Here is a 19,021-nt window from a genome sequence, read left to right on the forward strand (position 1 = left end):
CAGGTAACTGAGAGGCAGTGGAAGACAGGAGGGCCTGGCGTGCTCTGGTCCATGGGGTCACGAAGAGTCGGACATGACTAAACGACTAAACAACAACCACTTTTTCTGAGCATGTTGCAAGTTCCTTTCTCTCACTGCAGAATAACTACAGCTCAGTGCTCAAACAGGGAGGGGACGGCCCCTTTAGGTCCTCTCCTTTGGACGCTGAATAAAACTGGAAAGAGTAGTTGGAGATGCTGCTTGCAGGCTTCATTAAGGTCCTCCTAGTTTGCCCCTGCCCTGCTCCCAATAAGCCACAAAGCCATGCCTGCAAGTGAGGAGGAAATCCAGTACATTTGGGTTCTGTCCTTCCTGTATTGTAGGCTGATTTCGTACTTTTATTTCTCTCATAGGGAAGTTCATAGGATTTGAGCAATACCAAAGTTCTGGAAGCCTCAGGCATGAGGAGACATTTGAGTCCAGCTGGTCAGATGACTTGGACCAGGCAGATGAGGAGGAGAAGCGGTTTTGCACCTTGCTGGAACAACTTGAAACATCCCAGGTTTTTGAAGAGTAGGTTAGAATTCTCTGGCTTGTGCTGCTTCCTCTTAATCCTGATAACAAACATTGCTGCCATCTTTAATGAACCCACCTTCAGATACACTGCTCTGGTGTTCTGAATTGATGTCACCTTTATTTAGTTCATGGTCTGTTCTCCTGTAATAGAGCTGAGAAGTCCTTAGCGGTCCAAATGATATGGATTTCAATTCTCAGGAGCCACAGATGCCATTGTCATGGATGAGAAACTGTGAAAGTAATGGTATAAAATCTGGGGAAGATGGACCAGCTGGAGGGCCAAAGGTTCTCCATCCTCTGGTGGAAGGTTGCAAGCTACTGTTCATAATGCACTCCACCCCCCCCCCCAATGGTTTCTTAGTGAATGAATGCAAAACCTGAAAATCATGGTGCAGGTTGAACGATGAGAAAGAGAGGATTTGAGCCATTAACTTGATATGGCTAAAAATACAAAAGGAAAAGAAAAAACACATTGAAGAGAGTTTTTGAAACAGAGATTGCATGTTCAGAAAAACCTTGAGCCAAAGGATACAAATCGTTTCTTCAGCCCCTTGACGAATCACTTCTGTTCTTGTTGCCTGAATTTTCCTGGCAATGTGTGTGCACGTGCACGCACTCTCTCAAAAATTAATCGTAGGAATTTATTTTTGAAAACACTATATAAGTATTTAAATTCTGTTGCTTATTTTTCCTCCAGTCAGAGCGAGATCCAGGAATTTTGGGCCCGTCTCCGGAAAGAGCAGCCAGAACTCCTGGCTAGTTTTGAAGAATTCCTCTTCCGCATTTCCTCATACATCAGAGACATACACCAAGAGAAGGAATCCATGGAGCTGGCATTAAAACGGTAGGAAATATAACTGCCTTCACATAACCTTTTATGGCCTGCATTCATTTCCTCAAAGGCAGCCTCATACCTTTTGACTTTCTGTCTCCTTACATTCCTCTCCCCTGTACACTGAGTGCCTGCTGGGCGGTTTATATTACTTTATGGTGGAGAACAGGAGACAGATCATTTTATTAGGGTTGGCAAAGGACATTTTGCTGTCTGAATTAGATCAGTAAAAGGCATTGGCTTCCCTCGTCATCTGCTGAAATCAAGGTGTGCCATACATAAGCCAGCTAATTTATTTAATCATATGAGGTAGGAAAACCTGCAAGATCTTATTCCCCACCTGGCCAAAAAAATAAAAAGTACTAACAAATATAAAAACTAATAATTTGCTGCCTCAGGTGGCCACTTCATTTCACCTAATGATAGATCCAACTCTGCATTTCAGCAAAACGGTTATGACACTGGCTGCTCTTGAATAGTCCTTAAGACCAACAGAAGCTGAGGATGGGATGGAAAGGATGTATAGGCATAAACAGATCTGTGGACTGAGAAGATGGATATGATGGTATCAGCACTGAAAACATTAGTATTAATTTACTATTTAGTACTTACCATTAGAGATGGGGGTATCCGTATACAAATATCCCTCACAGGTGCAGACAGCGAGGGTTTGGCCTCCTGGGGCCAGAATGACCACTCACCGTTCCGCCACTGCCGTGAGCTGCGCAGTCCCTTCCTATCACTCCGTTGCTCGCGATGGATTAGCCACTCCTGGCAGGAGGCGGGATGACGAGCCTCTCTGCCACGTCAAAGAGTGGCTAATCCCCCACGAGCTCTGGAGCAATAAGAAGGGACCATGGAGCTCACGGCAGTGGCGGGAACCCTCCTTATCTGCACCTGTGAGGGGATATTTGTATTCGTATGCAAATACGAATAGCCCCATCTCTACTTACCATCTTTCCCTTGTTTCCTTGTGGTAAGTATGGGAGGTAACAGAAGATTGCTACAGTAAAGGAATTGTTGGATTAAGGTATGGCCTTTTGGAACTGACATCAACATTGATTAGTTAACTTTTTGGTGAAAGACTATAGATTAAAATGTTAACATTCATTCAGAAATGGTGTTCCCATGTCAAGTTTTTCAATATTGAACTTGAAATGGAGCCAAATGGAAACTGACACAATTTATTTGCAGACAAAGTAGATTGAGCCTATTACATTATGGGTATTGTATATATGATCATATTCTTTAAAATGCTATACTTATGGGAAGGTTGCTTAAAGTCTGTCCTGAAACAATATTATGCACACTAATAGCTGCTATCAATGAGTTACTTTTCCAAAAATGCTCTCTATGTAGCAGTTGTTTGAACCCTGCTGGTGTTTTGTAGTGCCAGTAAATTGCTATATCTGCTAGTGTTTCTGAAGACATACTTCATGGTAGTTGTGATGCATGTATTTTTTTCAGTATTGTAGCTATGCATTTTATGTTATTTGATTTGAGCTTCTTAATGTATTGATGTTGTTTTATTTTGTTATTTGTTGTTCTGTCTAGTTGTTGTAAACCACCCAGAGTGGCTTTGGCTGCCACATGAGCTGTGTGTGTGTGTGTGTGTGTGTGTGAATGAATGAATGAATGAATGAATACATGTTAGCAAAAACAACAGAAAGGTTATGGCATCAAAAATATGAACACTTAAATTTAGGTGGATTGCACACTGCTTGTTTAGCTTAACTAATTTTTAGCTTAGTAGGTAGGTGGGAGCTGTATGGAGAGAGAAATTCAAATAGTATGAAGCTACACTTCATGCATTTAATGAAATAAGTTATACACCACAAAAGCTTATGTGAATTAAAATGTGGTGGTCTTCAAGGCACCATAGGACTCTGCTATATTGAAAGAGGGAGGTTTTTCTTTCCTTTTGCTTTCCCTACGCATCTTTTCCTTACTCTTTCTACATGTATTTTTCACTCCCTGTTCTCTTTGCTCTGTGCTTCCAGGAGGGAGGCAGACCATGACAGAGAAATCAGGTGCCTTTATGAAGAAATGGAGCAACAAATTAAAGCTGAAAGGGAACAGCTGCTCTGCCAGGTAAACTTTCCTTCACACTCAGGAATGGGGATCTTGAGGAGGTCACTTACAGCTCAATTACTGAATCATTGAGCCACATCCTGGATTACTCCTGCAAAGTTTCCAAAATCCTGGGGACTTGCTGCTTTGAAGACCCCGGAGGAAGAACATAAAACCCATTCATCTGCTTTTTGCAGGAATCAGTGAGGCATGACAAGAGCAGCCTGCTTCAGAAAGAGCTCCGGAGCAAAGAACAAGAATTTGAGAAATTGCTCTACCATCAGAAAAAGGTGATTTGGGGCTGATCTTTGTACCTCTCACTTGCAAGTAGATTTATCCCTTTCAGTGAGGGGAGAGCTATCAATACTAAAAGCCACAGGTGGCCAAAGTGTGGCCCTCCAGGTGTTTTAGGACAGCTGCTTCCGTAATCCTTCACCATGGACTGTGCTGGCTAGGACCGATAGGAGCTGTGGTCCAGCAGCAGCTGGAGGGCTCTAGACTTTACCCTATGCTGCAGTAAGATGTTGGCTTGAGCCCCACAGGGGAAATGAGTCCACATACAGAGGAGGGGTCCTTGTGTGCACAGCTGATGCAGATGGGCACTGTGCCCATCTGCCCATCTGGATCCCGTTCAGCTGGCTGACCATAACCCATAGATGAACTGCTTCAGGGGATGGCAAGAGGTTTCTTTGTTCTTTCCATTGTACAGGCACCAGAGGAGTGGGCATGAGCTGTTAGGTCAGAGCTAGGACCGCTTTAATCTTCTGAAGATTATGTTCCTTCAAAGTAATCTCTGAGGGAAGTACATACCACCAGTGGTTGGGGACAGCAATCCACAAATAAGCAGAACTCCTCCATCAACTCTCTATCCAGCCAGTTAGCAAGGGAAGGACAGAGCACTGTTCCTAGAGATATGAACTAATCTCTTGCAGAAAGCTTTTAAGATGAGGCCAAGAACTGTAGATCGCCCACAAGGAAAGATTTTTATTGTGTGGGTAGCAAATAATTGCTCTGAGAGGTTCCTTGCCCTGGGTTGGAGATGCCTGTAACTATAAACTCCTGATTGTTCACTGGCTTCCTGAGAATTAAGCGTCTGCATGGCATCGTGCTTCTGACTCTTCTGTACAGATTGGATGCAGCAAGTTTCTTAAAATGTTCCTGTACTGTGCTGTGTCAGGCTCCTTCAAGGTTTGAAGATTTATCTGCGAAGCTTCTTTTGAATTAAACATGCCTAATGTCCTGATTTAACCTCCAAACTCATAAGTTAAGAATATTTCCAACAGCACTCTCAATGTTTTAGTTCCAGCCAGGTGGGTCCATTGCTATCCTGAAAGAGAAGCCTCTCAGCTTCTGTTTATACATCTCATTATCTCAGGGTTACATCCTCCCAAAAGAACGCAAGGAGAGATAAAGCAATGCCCTTTGCTTTATCAGTGTTGCCTGGCTCACTCTTAAGTCAGTATTTGCTCAGGGTTGTTCAAAAGTTAAAGGGCATTTATGTTAGGGTAAAACATCAGAGAGGAGATTAAGCAATCTATATGGAGAGTTTTCTCAATTCATGACTGAGTTTTCCTTATACTCTTAACTCTTCTTCATTGCTGAGGGCGGGAGGAGAAGAGGGATTCTTTCATCCACTTCTGACTTGAGAATGATGAAACCCTTAAATTATGAATTTATTTGATACCCCTGAGCTATTCCTGGTCTCAGTCTTAGTTCCCCAGTCAAACTGTTGGGAGGTGACAGGATGTGACAGGAGTTATGGTGGAAACATCTGGAGACCTCCAGGTTGGAGAAGATTATTCAAAAGGCAATGATTTCAGAGCATGGCAGTAACTAGTTTAAAATCATGGTTTGCTTATCAGTGGAGATTTGGTAAGTCAACTCCTCCATGAGTGCCATTGATTCAAATGGGCCTACTCTTATTACAACCTAACTACATTAAGCAATGGGACAGCAAAACACTGTTTTAACCATGTTTAGGTATAATGGCAATTAAATATTTGGGAGGTCTTGGAACTATAAGTGTAACTGATTACTTCTAAAAAGTAATGTTCTAAGATCTGCAACTAGTCCACTAGAATTGTGGTAGTTATATCTCATGTGTTTCTAGATACTGTATTATGTTGTTTTGCTGGAAGAAGTCTGCTATGGCTCTCCTAGCTTCAAAAGAAAACTTCCAGTTGAGGTGGGTGTTTGCTCCTATGTTCACTTCAAAGGACTGATGGCTCTGGTTGGCTCTAAGCTTGAAACGACGCCTGCTGGCTTATCTGAAGAAAGAACTCTGTATTTGGGAATTTCTGTGTCCTGTAAGACACAGTGTGCTACACTGATAACTTGCCTTGTCTCTGTAAAAGAGGTGTTTTTCTGTGTCCCCTCTGGGAGCTTCTTCTCGTTTTTTTAAATACTTTTACTTTTAATAATGTTTATTCTCCCTCAACACAGCTTGAGGCTGCATTACGATTATGGTTTGTGACCTCTTTGTGCTATTGATTTTAATTATAATTTTTTCTCTCTCTCAACCTCTTCCACACCACACATACATATTCTAGCTGGAACATCAGTTACAGTCCCAGACATCTGAGCAGCTGGAGATGCGGGTACAAAATGAGAGGCTCCGGATTGTGAATGAAAATCTCCTGGACCAGCTGGAGAGAAGCAAGTGGGAGCTGGAGATAGCCCGAAGTCACCTGCAGCAGCTACAGAAAGCAGCCCAGCAGGAGCAGGAGCAGAAGGACAGGCATGTTAGGGTGGGGCTGGAGAACCTGCAGTCAGAAGCATCACTGTATTGTGGCACAGAGCTGGTTTATGCCAGTGACTTAAATGGGTGTGTATCCTGAAATGTGGGAAGTAATTGCTGTGACCTGTGGCTGCCGCAAATGGATACAGTCTGTAAGCACAAGTATCTTCCAGCAGCTTATGAGAGTTCCTGAGTTAGAGCCTTTGCTGTTTTTCTTTCTTTGTCACAATCTAATGGTTGCACAGGGAGTAATACATTTTCCTACCACTAGTAATGAAAATCTGTTCAAGTTATATTCTCTAAAAGGCGCTGAAGAAATTGGCTTGGATAGTAAGCACTGCAGCACTTGAATTTAAAACTCTTGAATTGTCAAAACCTACAGTCCATAGCAGTCCTGGAGCAAAACAGTGCTGGAAATGCCAAGTGTTTACCGTATCTCAAAAGCCATCAACCAGGTTAATGGTTCAAAAGTGTATGACAGCGTTTGAAACAAGTCACAGCTACAGTTCAATTAATCCTGAAATTTGCTTTCTTGGATAGAGTACAAGAAAGAAAAAAAACCTTGGATAGTTTGTTTGTTTTTTTGTACTGGGTTAGCCAAAACCTGTCTTCAGTCATAAATAGACATTTAGCCCTAACGGTTTATATAATAACAGCTAGAGCATGAAAAAGTTACTTTTTTGTAATGTAGCTCCCTGCGACCATGTAGAGCTCATGTACCTTAACTGCTAGTTAAGCCCCTAGACCAAGTTGGATTGTTCCTGTCACCTACCAAGGCAAAGAACCAGTGTTTTCTTTTACACTTCTGTTAGAACTGTGCCCGAGCTAAAGGTTTACTTCACACAGCCCTTGTGAAAGTGTGAATGCTTTTGGTGAAACAGCCTTATTTCCTTTATTGATATTACACAAACCATGTGTCTTAGCACTGGCCAGCAATGTACATGGTATTACTCCTTATGGTTTCTGTTTATAAAATAATTAGGAAGGTTTATAAAGCAAATGCAAATGCAAAAAAATTAAAAATAAAATAAAAACATGAAGCAAAAAGTGGGTTCAGTGAACAGAGAATAAAATACAAGAAAAAGTTTTCAGGGTGCCAATTTTATCAGAATCTCTTTAGCTGGGAACCTCAAGCCCAATCAGCTTGCAGTTTCATTCAAAAACATTCTTGTACACTTCCCAACTGTCATAACACATCCCACATACAATTAATGGGCCCAGGCGCTTAACATGCAAGCAAACCAGTAAACAAATATATGTGCTATACAAAATTGTCATGCACTGTGACTAGTAGGCATTTTGGCAGAAGATTCTTAGAGAGGTTGTCAAACAAGTAATAACTGTTCCAAGCTCTGAACAGTGTTTCAGTAAATAGCGAAAGAGATCTTGTATTAGGCCACTGCAAAGTAGGACCAAAATCTGCCCTTAATATCAGAATCTGCCCCTAAAACTTGTTAATTTATTTAGACAAGACCCCAGACCCCATTGGTGCCAGGAGATTTAGCACTTTGGTCATATTATCAGTATTTTCAAAGGACAAACATATCATCCTTAATTTTCTACGATTTCCTCCTTTCTTCCTGTTAACCCAGGGATGTATTTCGAGTCTCTAAAAACATGCAAAAAGAAAAACAAAGCCTCTTGCGACAACTGGAACTGCTCAGGTGAGGAGACCATCTGCAAGATTCTTTCGATGTCTGTGAGGATATGTTTGTTTGTTTAGTGAGGTAGATATCGGAATAAGGAAGCCCAGATGTTAGTTCAGTTTGGGGACAATTAGATACAATACTAGGTAGCAACAGACCTGCAATTGAATTTCCCACAAAAAGAGAAAAAGAAAAAAAAAGGGAGGGTGGGGCTGAACTGTGTGGCTTTGAATTGAAAGTATGATGCTGGGGCGACACCTCCCCCCATGCTTTTTCTTAGGAAAACCTATTTTTTTTCCTTCCCAGCAGAACAAATAGTATCTTTGAAAGCAGGGGTTTAACCTCGGGGAGAGGGGAGTGAGACAGTGAGAAACAGTTAAATCTTCACTCTGCAATGCTGCAGTCTCAGTCTGAATATGAGAAGGGCAATAAAAACAAGGAAGCAACTTGTACAGTAATTCTCCTACAAGGAAAAGTTACCATGTTTGGGGCTGTTTATCTTTAAAGTTGGGTAAAAATTACGGTAGTGGTACAATGTATCGGAAATAATGCATGATATGAGGAAAGCTGACATAGAGAAGCTTTTCTCCTTTTTATTAATACCAGAAGCTGAGGGTGAATGGTGGACGATTCAGGTCTGAGAAAAAGAAATACTTCTTAACTGTGGAATTTGTCATTAAAATGTTTAAGGTGACTGCCACAAATTACTTATCTGTGTTTCGTTTTCCTCTCGAACAGGGAGATGAACAAGAAGCTGCGAGATGAGCGAGATGCCTTTGAAGCCAAGAAGCTGGTTAGTCTGAGAAAGAAAATCCTAATTCCCAGTCACTTCTCCTTTGCTTGCTGCTGTTGCTGCCATCACCTGGGGTCATTTCATTTCCATGGGGGACATTGACTCAGGTGTCTTGTGTTGCTTAGTTCCTGCTCATGGACATGTTTTGTATCTCTGACTGAGAAAAAAAAACCCCACCTCTGTAGGTATCTCTAAACTGAGAGGAAGCAGGCCATTACAGGGAGCTACTAGAGGTTGCCTGCTCCTGAGGACTGTACAGGAAAGAGTCAGTAACTGTTCATTCCTTGGGCCTGGAGGGCAGGGAGACTCTTTGCCACATTTGAAGCCTCATGCGCTAGGGATGGCATACAGAGGAAGCTTATTTGGATCTCAGTGCTCAAAGCTGCATTGTGGTCATTTAGCTCTGGGAATGCTGTGTGGTATTCTTTTTCCTCCTATCCCTACCTCCGCAAGAACCCATTTCTGCAAGGCCCATGCCTCAAACTGGCCTGTGGACACCAGTTGTGCCTTCCAGTTCTTTCCCCATAGCAGCCTGTCAGCAGGGAGTCCTTCCAGGTTGCAGGTGCTTAATGGGAGAAAGAATTCAACAAGGTGTTGGAGGGCAGATCTATGTGTGTCACTTGGCAGGTCCTACGCCCTCTCCAGTGGCCCCCTTCTGTCTTCAGATGCAGAGGAAGATGCTGTCCCATCATTAGTGCTGAAGTGAGATTCTACTACCAATCATACCAGCTTTGGGGCACAGTGTTGTGACTGGCATCAGAAATGTTTTGGGCTAGCTCTGCTTGTGGATATACTTTGGGTTTCCACTATCACTTAGCCCACCATTTCAAAAATAAAATTATCCCTGTCTGTCTCTTTCTTGGACCTATGCCTGCAATGGGATTCACCTCCCCTTAACAACAAATACGTAGGCATGTACAAGGTGGACTAGGCAATAAGATGTAATGTCTGTAAAATGTACTGTGTAGTAGAGTCCAGTACTGTATAAAAATGTGCCCAAAATGTGAAGGTGAGCCAAAAGGAGACATCTTTGTTTCCACTGAAGGATATGCTTCTTGCTGCTGATTAGCCTGGCTCATGAATGAAGAACAATAATAAAATATAAAAGCAAGGAACTGCTTTTTTTAAAAAAACTAAGAGTTCTAGTCTGTTACTCTGTATAAGAACAAGCTTCAAGCATCTTGTGGAAACTTGGTGATTTATTCGAGCTGCAAAGTAAGCATTTTTGTGTGTATGAAAGGATATTTCCAACGTAATGTATTGTTTTATGTGTGACTGTGTGATGGAGCAATCCTTTGTATATTTGAATGTACCACTCCTCAATTCTGTGATTACAAAGCCTGTGAATGCATCTCCAGATAAACTTCAGTGAGGGGAGACAAATGTGTAACCTTCCCATACACAGCTTGAACATTTTACTTTTGTTTATTTGATTCCCCCCCCTTTATTTGCTATAACTTTCAGAGTGTCCCAAAGGGGATTCTAAGAGTTCTGGTTGAAAACAGCAAGTGCCCAAATGTTGTTCCTATAGTAAATATAGATTGCAAGCTGTCTCTTTTTCTGCTTTTGGGATTTTTCCATGTGATCATAGCCTGCCAGGGCACTGTAATCATCTGCCCATTCAAAACGGGTGCCAAAACATTAAATCCAAGGTTCCTAAAATAGACCTGCTGAAATCAGTGGAGTTTTAAGCTGAGACTAGGAAATTGGGATGTCCCATTCATTTCAATAGGTCTAATTTAGGTACAACTACAGTTGGATTTATCCACAGTTCTTGTGAGCTTAAATCAGGGCATGCCCAGACAAGGGATGAATAGAATCATGCACATGTGAGCTTCAGTAACCTACTCCCAAATCAATGTAATGATCCTTAGAAAATGGTGATACTGTCACATGCTCCCTCTTTGTCCTTGCTCATGGGTTAAACCGAAAACGGTTACGCTGGAATGGCCCAGAGGAAAATAGAGAGAGAATGAAGAAGGGCAACAGTTCTTGGAAGTGCTTGGCAACACCTTGTTATCCACTCTCCTCCCCCCCTCGCCGCCACTTCAGCCCAGCTGCTGCTCTCTTCATTTTGTGAAGTGCTCATTTGTGCACACAATTACATGAGGTATGGCAAAGAGAACTTTGGAAGGAGTAGGACGTTTACTGTCAATGGTCTTAGACTGGGGATCAGCTCCTCTAGCAGCTATTCTTCAGTAATCCAGTGGCAGCTGTCAATAACTTTTAGTTTTGGTGGCTAATTAATGAGCTAAACCCAGTATTTGTCCTCCTTATAGTTGATTCATTGGGCAAAATCCTGTTTTGTAAATTTACACAGTCATAAACTTGATCTAGGCACCAGATATAATTGAAGTTAATTAAAAGCTTCTTATCCTCCCCTGTGCTGCAGGGTCAGAAGCCCAGCAGTCGTAAGATCGAATCCACGCGATGGAATGAGCTCCTGTTGCTTTGTCCCAGCTCCTCGCCAACCTAGCAGTTTGAAAGCATGAAAATGCGAGTAGATAAATAGGTACCACCTTGGTGGGAAGGTAAAACAGCGTTCCCTAGTCACGCTGGCCACGTGACAATGGAAACTGTCTTTGGACAAGCGCTGGCTCTACGGCTTAAAAACAGGATGAACACTGCCCCCTAAAGTTGGACACGACTGGACTAAGAATGTCAAGGGGAACCTTTACCTTTACCTTTATCCTCCCCTTCCAGGTTCTGAGGCTCCTAGGGCTCATTTTGCCCTCAGGAAGCCTTTGGGAGCTTTGGGATGTGGGGAGAAGAAGCCTTTCATAGTCAGAAATTGCTGTCAGATCACCATCATGTAACTGATCCTGTTGTAGCTGCAGAATCAGTCACGCCATGAACAACCTGGCAAAGGATAGAACCACTTGCATGGTTATCATTGGCTGTTGAAATCAGTGGGACTTAAATTAGATATGTCACGAGTAGTTTAAGTTTTATTGATTTCAATCAAACTAACATAACTAATTTCCTTAAGATGCAGCCCATTTTAGTATCTCTTTTATTTTTGTTTGCACCAATTTTACTGCCTTGTGTATTTGCAGTTGGATGCTTCCTTGATCCCGGAAGAGACGCGGTACAAATGTTTTTATAGTAAATAAATGATACATGTGCATAGAATCTGCCCTAAATGAGCTTAACCTTTTATTTCGTGAGCTGGATGCAGCCACAATGTGTATGTGTGTATGTGTTTTAAGCTGAGCTGTCTTCCAAAAGACATGGTTGTTTTTGCTACAGTAACTGAAGCCCCCCCCCCATAGGTACTTTCCTGTAGGAACTCCAGCCGCATGGAAGAAATGGCTATATTGACCATTGCAAATAAATGTTAAAACATTATGATATCTCTAGCTGAAGTACACAAGAGCAGGAAGCCAAGTCAGAAAGGTGAAAAATCAAGATGACAACAACTGGTTTATCTCAACCTATATATCTGTACACCTCTTTGCCTATCAACACACATCCTATTGACACCTGATTGTGTCATCATGTGATATACAAGGATACTTTCACAAAAAGAATACATAGAAAGTATGTTCGGTGAAGAAGGAAATGGATAATGTACAGTTGATGATGCTACTTGGTAAAGAAAAGTGCCTGAAAGTTGTTCCAGCCGCATTAAACAGGAAGTAAAGAAGGAAGAAATGTCTGCTGGTGCAGCAACACACCTGTGATTCACAAAAGCCTCTGTCTAAAAACATTTATGTTTCTTTCACTCTCTCTCTCTTTTCCAAGATTGCAATGCTGGCGCATGAGTCTTTTGCCTCTATTTCTGCAGCTCTTTAAAGCAGTTGACAGCACTAGATAGCTCTTCCAAACTTACCCCCATGACAAGCATCTGTACGCTCTTCTAAACTTCTGCAAATAAGAACAGAGATCTTTGTACCCATTTAAAAAAGGGAGTGCATCAATATGTCCACCACCTACAGTCCAGTAGTCATCTGAGCTGAAGTGAACCAGAGCTTAGCAAAGATATAGAATCATAGAATAATGGATTTGGAAGGGGGCTATAAGGCCATTGGGTCCAACTCCCTGTTCAATGGAGGAATCCAAATCAAAGCAGATCTGACAAGACAGTTGTTTTACTTTCTCTTGAATGCCTCTAGCAGTGAAGTGGTAACCACTTCCCATAGTAATTGGTTCCATTGCTGTACTGCTCTAACAGCTAGGATGTTTTCCCTGATATTCTGCCCAAGTCTGGCTTTCTGTAGCTTGAGCCCATTATTACATGTTCGGAACTATAGCTCCCAGTGTCCGCCAGTGATTCAGGGAGCTGTATGCAAAAGCAGTAGCTTCCCACCTCTGCACTGAACTGACCAGATGTATCTTATGACAGAGTAGGGGTGAATGTTCTTTTCTGGTATGTTGCTGCTCCTCTAAAATGTGCAGTGTTATCATTAATTTTTTTTTTCTTTAATTCAACCCTGGATATATAAGAGAATGGCGGAAAAGTGTGCTGGTCACTTTTATTGTATTTTAATGGATGTTTCCTGGCATACATTATTTGGATACAGCACTGGTGAGCCTTTTGGTGTATAACTTGTCAAATATCTCTCACGGTAGCAGATTTCCAGCTGTGTTGCTTGTTAGCCAAAGAGTCCTGTCTGGTAGCCATTTTTGATCTCATTTCTCTTGTGGTATAATAACAGAACAATAGATGTGCATGGTTTACTAGTTTGACTGTCATTTTGTTGGAAATACCTATTATGTTCTTGCCTGTAGCTTTATTTTAAAAGCTACAGGCTTGTTGAAGCTATTGCAGAAACTGTTGCAAGCATTTTAAGTACAGTATACAAAACCTATTTTAAGTGTATGGCCCAGAGATTGCAACCTTTTAATTAAAAACAAAATCATGTTCGTCCGTTGAATGATACACTGTGGACAGGAGGATTGAGTGGGATGAAATGTTGGAGAGTTTGGTCTGGATTTTTCATATTTAAATTGTTTTTTTAAAGTCATGGGGAGGAGGAGCACGTTGTCCCAGGACTATAGCGTTGGGTGAGAGGAGAGTGCAACTTACCTATAACACAAGTTGCTATCCTCTGAAGAATTACCTGGAAGCAAGCACTGTTGGCCACGGTGGGACTTCTGAATCAGCAGACACAAGCTGCAGGGTCTGTTTCTGCTAATAGGTAAACAGCAGCTTTGTGGGAGATTGGTGACAGACATATGGGAAAGAATTCACCTCTCTTTCCCCAGTTCCCAAGGCCTGCTCCAGTTTCCTTATAGCTGTTTCTAGCAACATGTCTTGAAAAAAGACGAGAAACCTAAACTTTCCTATATTTCATTGTGCAAGGCCTTGAACTGCTGGCTGTAGAATCGCAGGATTAGCACAGGACCATACAATTTGACATGGAAAAATTTAGTTAACTTGGTTAAGAGCTCCAATGCAGCAGATGAGGTTGCACGTCGTGTGTGTGTGTGTTTAGTCGTTTAGTCGTGTCCGACTCTTCGTGACCCCATGGACCAGAGCACGCCAGGCCCTCCTGTCTTCTACTGCCTCCCAGAGTTGTGTCAGGTTCATGTTGGTTGCTTCGCAGACACTGTCCAGCCATCTCATCCTCGGTCGTCCCCTTCTCCTCTTGCCATCACACCTTCCTAACATCAAGGTTTTTTCCAAGGACTCTTTTCTTCTCATGAGATGGCCAAAGTACTGGAGCCTCAGCTTCAGGATCTGTCCTTCCAGTGAGCACTCAGGGTTGATTTCCTTTAGAACTGATAGGTTTGTTCTCCTTGCAGTCCAGGGGATTCTCAAGAGCCTCCTCCAGCACCACAATTCAAAGGCATCAATTCTTCGGCGGTCTGCTTTCTTTATGGTCCAGCTCTCACTTCCATACATCATGACAGGAAAAACCATAGCTTTGACTATTCGGACTTTTGTTGGCAAGGTGATGTCTCTGCTTTTCAAGATGCTGTCAAGATTTGTCATCGCTTTCCTCCCAAGAAGAAGGCGTCTTTTAATTTCAGGGCTGCTGTCTCCATCTGCAGTGATCATGGAGCCCAGGAAGATAAAATTTGACACTGCCTCCATATCTTCCCCTTCTATTTCCCAGGAGGTGATGGGACCGGTGGCCATGATCTTAGTTTTTTTGATGTTGAGTTTCAGACCGTTTTTTGCACTTTCCTCTTTCACTCTCATTACAAGGTTCTTTAATTCCTCCTCACTTTCTGCCATCAGAGTGGTATCATCTGCATATCGGAGGTTGTTGATATTTCTTCCGGCAATCTTAATTCCGGCTTGGGTTTCTTCCAGTCCAGCCTTCCGCATGATGTATTCTGCATATAAGTTAAATAAGATGGGGGACAGTATACAGCCTTGCCGTACTCCTTTCCCAATTTTGAACCACTCAGTTGTTCCATGACCAGTTCTGACTGTTGCTTCCTGTCCCACATATAGGTTTTTCAGGAGACAGATAAAGTGGTCAGGCACTCCCATTTCTTTAAGAACTTGCCATAGTTTGTTGTGGTCCACACAGTCAAAGGCTTTCACTGCATATTCTGTTCCTCCCTGATCATCTACCTTCTTTCTTCTCAATGCTTTGGGGTGAAACTGGACTCCAGCCTACTAGAGCAAAGTGGAGGGCCAATCTGCAGGGAAGGGTGCAGGAAGCATAGTGGTTGCATTGTGATACTCTGGGACCTTTCTAGCCACATTTCCTGGTCTGGCTTCTCCTTTCACAGTCTGAGTGTATACATGGTTCTCCAGACATCCATGAGAAATCGGTAGAAGATTGACGCCTTGGTGGCCAATTTTTGTCATCCTACTTTTCTCAGTCTAGGGGCCCATCATAATCTTAAGGGGGCTGCTACAATCCACAGAGAGGATCCTTCCTTTAACACTGAAAGATATAATGGAAATTTAACATGAAATAGTGAGTGTGTGTTGCTAGATAAGACTTTTTGGTGCCATTATCCTGCCTCATTTGTGGAATTTTTCAAAGACAATTAAGATAACATTGCCTTACAGTTTTAATTCTCACATATTTCTTCACTATTCTTTCCATGTTCCCCACCCTACACACTTACCTTAAAAAAATCTGTGAAGGAGAGAAAACAAAGTGCTCAGTGCCTTTTGATTGTTATGTCATGAAGCTGTCTAACCCCACCTAAAAAGAATTATTTTGCAACATTTGATGGATTAGGTGATGGTGGAGGTAGAGGTCCCATTGTGCAAGGCCTGTCCTACCGTTAGGCAGAGTGAGGCAACCACCTCTAGTGACAGATGCGGTGTATATGGGGTGGGGATGGGGTGGAGTTTCTAGCTTTCTAGCTGTTTTTCATTAATTTTCATTTCCCTTCTGTATATGGCACAAAACCTGTCTTAAATCCCATAAACTAATCTGCTAAACTACATTTGATGGGAAATGCCATCCACTGCCAGTGGCAAAGTAAGATTCAGTTGTCTGGTGTCTGTACTTAGACTGGGGAGTGGGCACCCCTTTGTTCTTCATCTCAGATAGCAAAATGTCACAGCTCTGTCCTGCCATTGTGCCCACAGATTCTTCCTACAAAGGGCCCAGAATGTTAAAAAGCAAACAAATAAACACTCCCTCCAGTGTTCAACATACCATATTTTTCCGTGTATAAGACACCCCCATGTATAAGACGACCCCCACTTTTCTAATCCAAAATTAAGAAATCTAAGTGGGGGTTAGGAAGTGTAGGGGGAAAGGGATAAAAGCTCTGCAGAATCGCTTTGATCCCTGCTTCCCCTCCACTTGTTTTTGTTCTCTCCTCAGCTTACTTCCATGCATAAGACAACCCTCAATTTTTAGTATAAAGATTTTAGACAAAAGTATAGTCGTATATATGGAAAAATACTAGGTTGCTACGGCAACAATCTTTAAATTAATTTTGAAATTCCAACATTTAAAATTGTAGTATAAAAATCTTATTTGTTATTATTTATACTGTCTTTTAATGATGTAAACTACCTTGAGTCCTTTTTAAGGAGAAAAAGTGGGGTAAAATATTTTAAATAAATAAAAAATAGAATTTGTTTATTTTCCTGGGAAAATTTGTTTTTTAAATAAACAAAAAAATTGTTTATTTTTTGGGTGTGTGTGTGTTGTATTGCTATCATGTTCAGAAACAGATTTTTTTGTAGGGTCAATGTTGTAAAGGAGAGTCAGGTTTCAAAATAATTATTATTCCAGCTAATTCTCCCCTTACATTCTTTAAAGAGTTTGCAGGGAGTGTAATCCATGTGATCTGGTCATTTCTGCTCCTTTAATGGTAATCCCACATGCTCTTACGTACTGTCAAGTCACATGTGCTTTAAATGGCGATCCTAATAGGGTTTTCAAGGTATGTGAGATGCTTAAGGATTAATTTTACTACTGCCATTGTGCCAGCACCATAAGGTGCTATAGTGAGTTTGAATTGCCAAGTGGAGATTTGAACCTGGATCTCTCGAGTCGTAGTCTGACACTCTATGCACTACACCAGTGGTCCCCAACCTTGGGCCTCCAGATGTTCTTGGACTTCAACTCCCAGAAATCCTGGCCAGCAGATGTGGTGGTGAAAGCTTCTGGGAGTTGTAGTCCAAGAACATCTGGAGGCCCAAGGTTGGGGACCTCTGCACTACACCACACTGGCCTTCACATGTGGGGAGTTATAAAGTAAATTATCAGGAATAACTTCATGATTTACAAACTAGCATGAGCTGGTATTTTCTCAACCTTCTCACCGATGAGGATTTTCGGGGAAAATATTTGTTACCAAAAACTCAGATTTCAGATAAATGGTTGTGTCTGTGATTGTAGAGGAAGTTGATTCCCCTAGCTTCCCCAGGAGACCTTGCCTCTAACCTATTGTGCTCCCTAGTTAAGTCAACTGAGGTTGACATGGATGATTCAGTGAAGTATTGGATCCATCTCCACGTACATCCCACTCATTGTGGAATCCTGTTACCTCTGTCTCTGGACCTGGTATGTGTTTGTTATAGGCTTTGCAATGTGAGAATGCTGAAGACATTCTATTGTTGTTAGAATGTGAGCCTGTGACCCAGACATCTACAATAAAATATCATGTCCTTTGTTAATCATATTGTTATGTTTCTGTATTCTATTACTGCACTACTATGTTTGTTTCTTTATCATTTATTTAAATGTCAAAATTACAGTGAGCCAATAAAAGCTGGCTAGAATCTGTGATCTGTCTTTGTGCTCATACTCCACTGGATAAAGCATGTTCCTTTTCTGTGTGTTGTCTCCATTTTAGCTGATTATTTTAACAGATGTTTTAAGACAGGGCTGCATTTTAACAAATGCTTTGAGATGGAGCTATGAGTCTGTCTGAGAGGCACGCATGCTAAGAAAATATGCTCAAAAGAAACAACTAATCATTATGCAAATAATATTTAGACCCATTGTGGTTTCCTTCCAATATGGCTAAATATTTTGTATAAACCCAAACAGTTTTCAGCACAATAAATGTTTATTTATTTCTCATCTGTTGTGTATGATTCACGTAGGATTGGGAGTAATGTGATGTTTCTTTTGAAAAAGCATTTTATTTACTGAGCTATATTTTAAATCTGGAAGATTATACTTGTCTGGGGAGTGCCAAAATTGCTATCAGGGCTAACTGGTGCAATATGATCTACTTGAATCTCACAAGTACCTGCTAGATATTTCCCCTAGCAATCATACTAGATCATGCATACAACCACATGTAAACTTATCCCATTTCCTGAACTCTTTCTTCCCCCTCTCCTTTTAAAAAAATATTACTTTTATTTGGGATTGTGCAGCTTCCAATAAACTATCTCATTTATACCACCTAAAAATGGAGTGCATGTGCTGTCTTGTACTCTTCATCTCTGGATGTTATGGATGGGATGGTTTATTGGAAGCTGTGCTGAGGCACTCAGTAGTGGAAAAAGACCCCGTCCAACATAATAAACGGAGCTCTCAAATGCACTGAGAACATCCATTTTGCTGATTTAGAGTAACTGCAAGAGTCTCTACCAAACCAGGGGAGCACAGCTCTTACAAACCTTTGGACAGTTTTTTTCTCAATGATTTGGATGATGATTTCTAATCAGCTCTTTCTAATTTTCAGGCACCTGCTGAGAGAAAATGGCCCTTGCTGAAGAAGGGGTCAGTGGTAGGCAAATACCTAGTGGAGGACAAGCCAGTCAAACGGTTAGATTGGTTGTGTTGTGTTCGTGTTCTTCCACTATGTGGTGTCAGTCCACAGTTGTACAACTGATCTGTCCAGTCAGACTGTTATCTCCATTTCACTCCTTGAACTAAACTGATGTTGGGCACTAACTCTTGGTTGGTTGTTCCTTGTTAAGCAGGACAGTCTATGACAGATGGGGCACTGGTGGTGGCATGGACAGGTTAGGTGAGCCGTGGAGTCTTGTTTTGATC

At 41.7% G+C, this 19,021-nt stretch overlaps 1 protein-coding gene across 1 annotated transcript in view; it reads left to right on the forward strand.

Annotated features, from left to right (window-relative positions):
- Nucleotides 1-19,021, forward strand: part of CRACR2B (calcium release activated channel regulator 2B) — a 49,290-nt gene that overhangs the window by 20,331 nt on the left and 9,938 nt on the right. Inside the window, exons 4-11 of the mRNA XM_072985621.2 lie at nucleotides 393-552; nucleotides 1,253-1,399; nucleotides 3,388-3,478; nucleotides 3,655-3,747; nucleotides 6,007-6,194; nucleotides 7,787-7,858; nucleotides 8,579-8,633; nucleotides 18,708-18,790. Of these exons, the coding sequence (XP_072841722.2) occupies nucleotides 393-552; nucleotides 1,253-1,399; nucleotides 3,388-3,478; nucleotides 3,655-3,747; nucleotides 6,007-6,194; nucleotides 7,787-7,858; nucleotides 8,579-8,633; nucleotides 18,708-18,790 (889 nt within the window). The remainder of the gene's footprint in view (nucleotides 1-392; nucleotides 553-1,252; nucleotides 1,400-3,387; nucleotides 3,479-3,654; nucleotides 3,748-6,006; nucleotides 6,195-7,786; nucleotides 7,859-8,578; nucleotides 8,634-18,707; nucleotides 18,791-19,021) is intronic.

Source organism: Pogona vitticeps, chromosome 1 (assembly GCF_051106095.1).
Source record: "Pogona vitticeps strain Pit_001003342236 chromosome 1, PviZW2.1, whole genome shotgun sequence".
Classification (NCBI taxonomy): domain Eukaryota; kingdom Metazoa; phylum Chordata; class Lepidosauria; order Squamata; family Agamidae; genus Pogona; species Pogona vitticeps.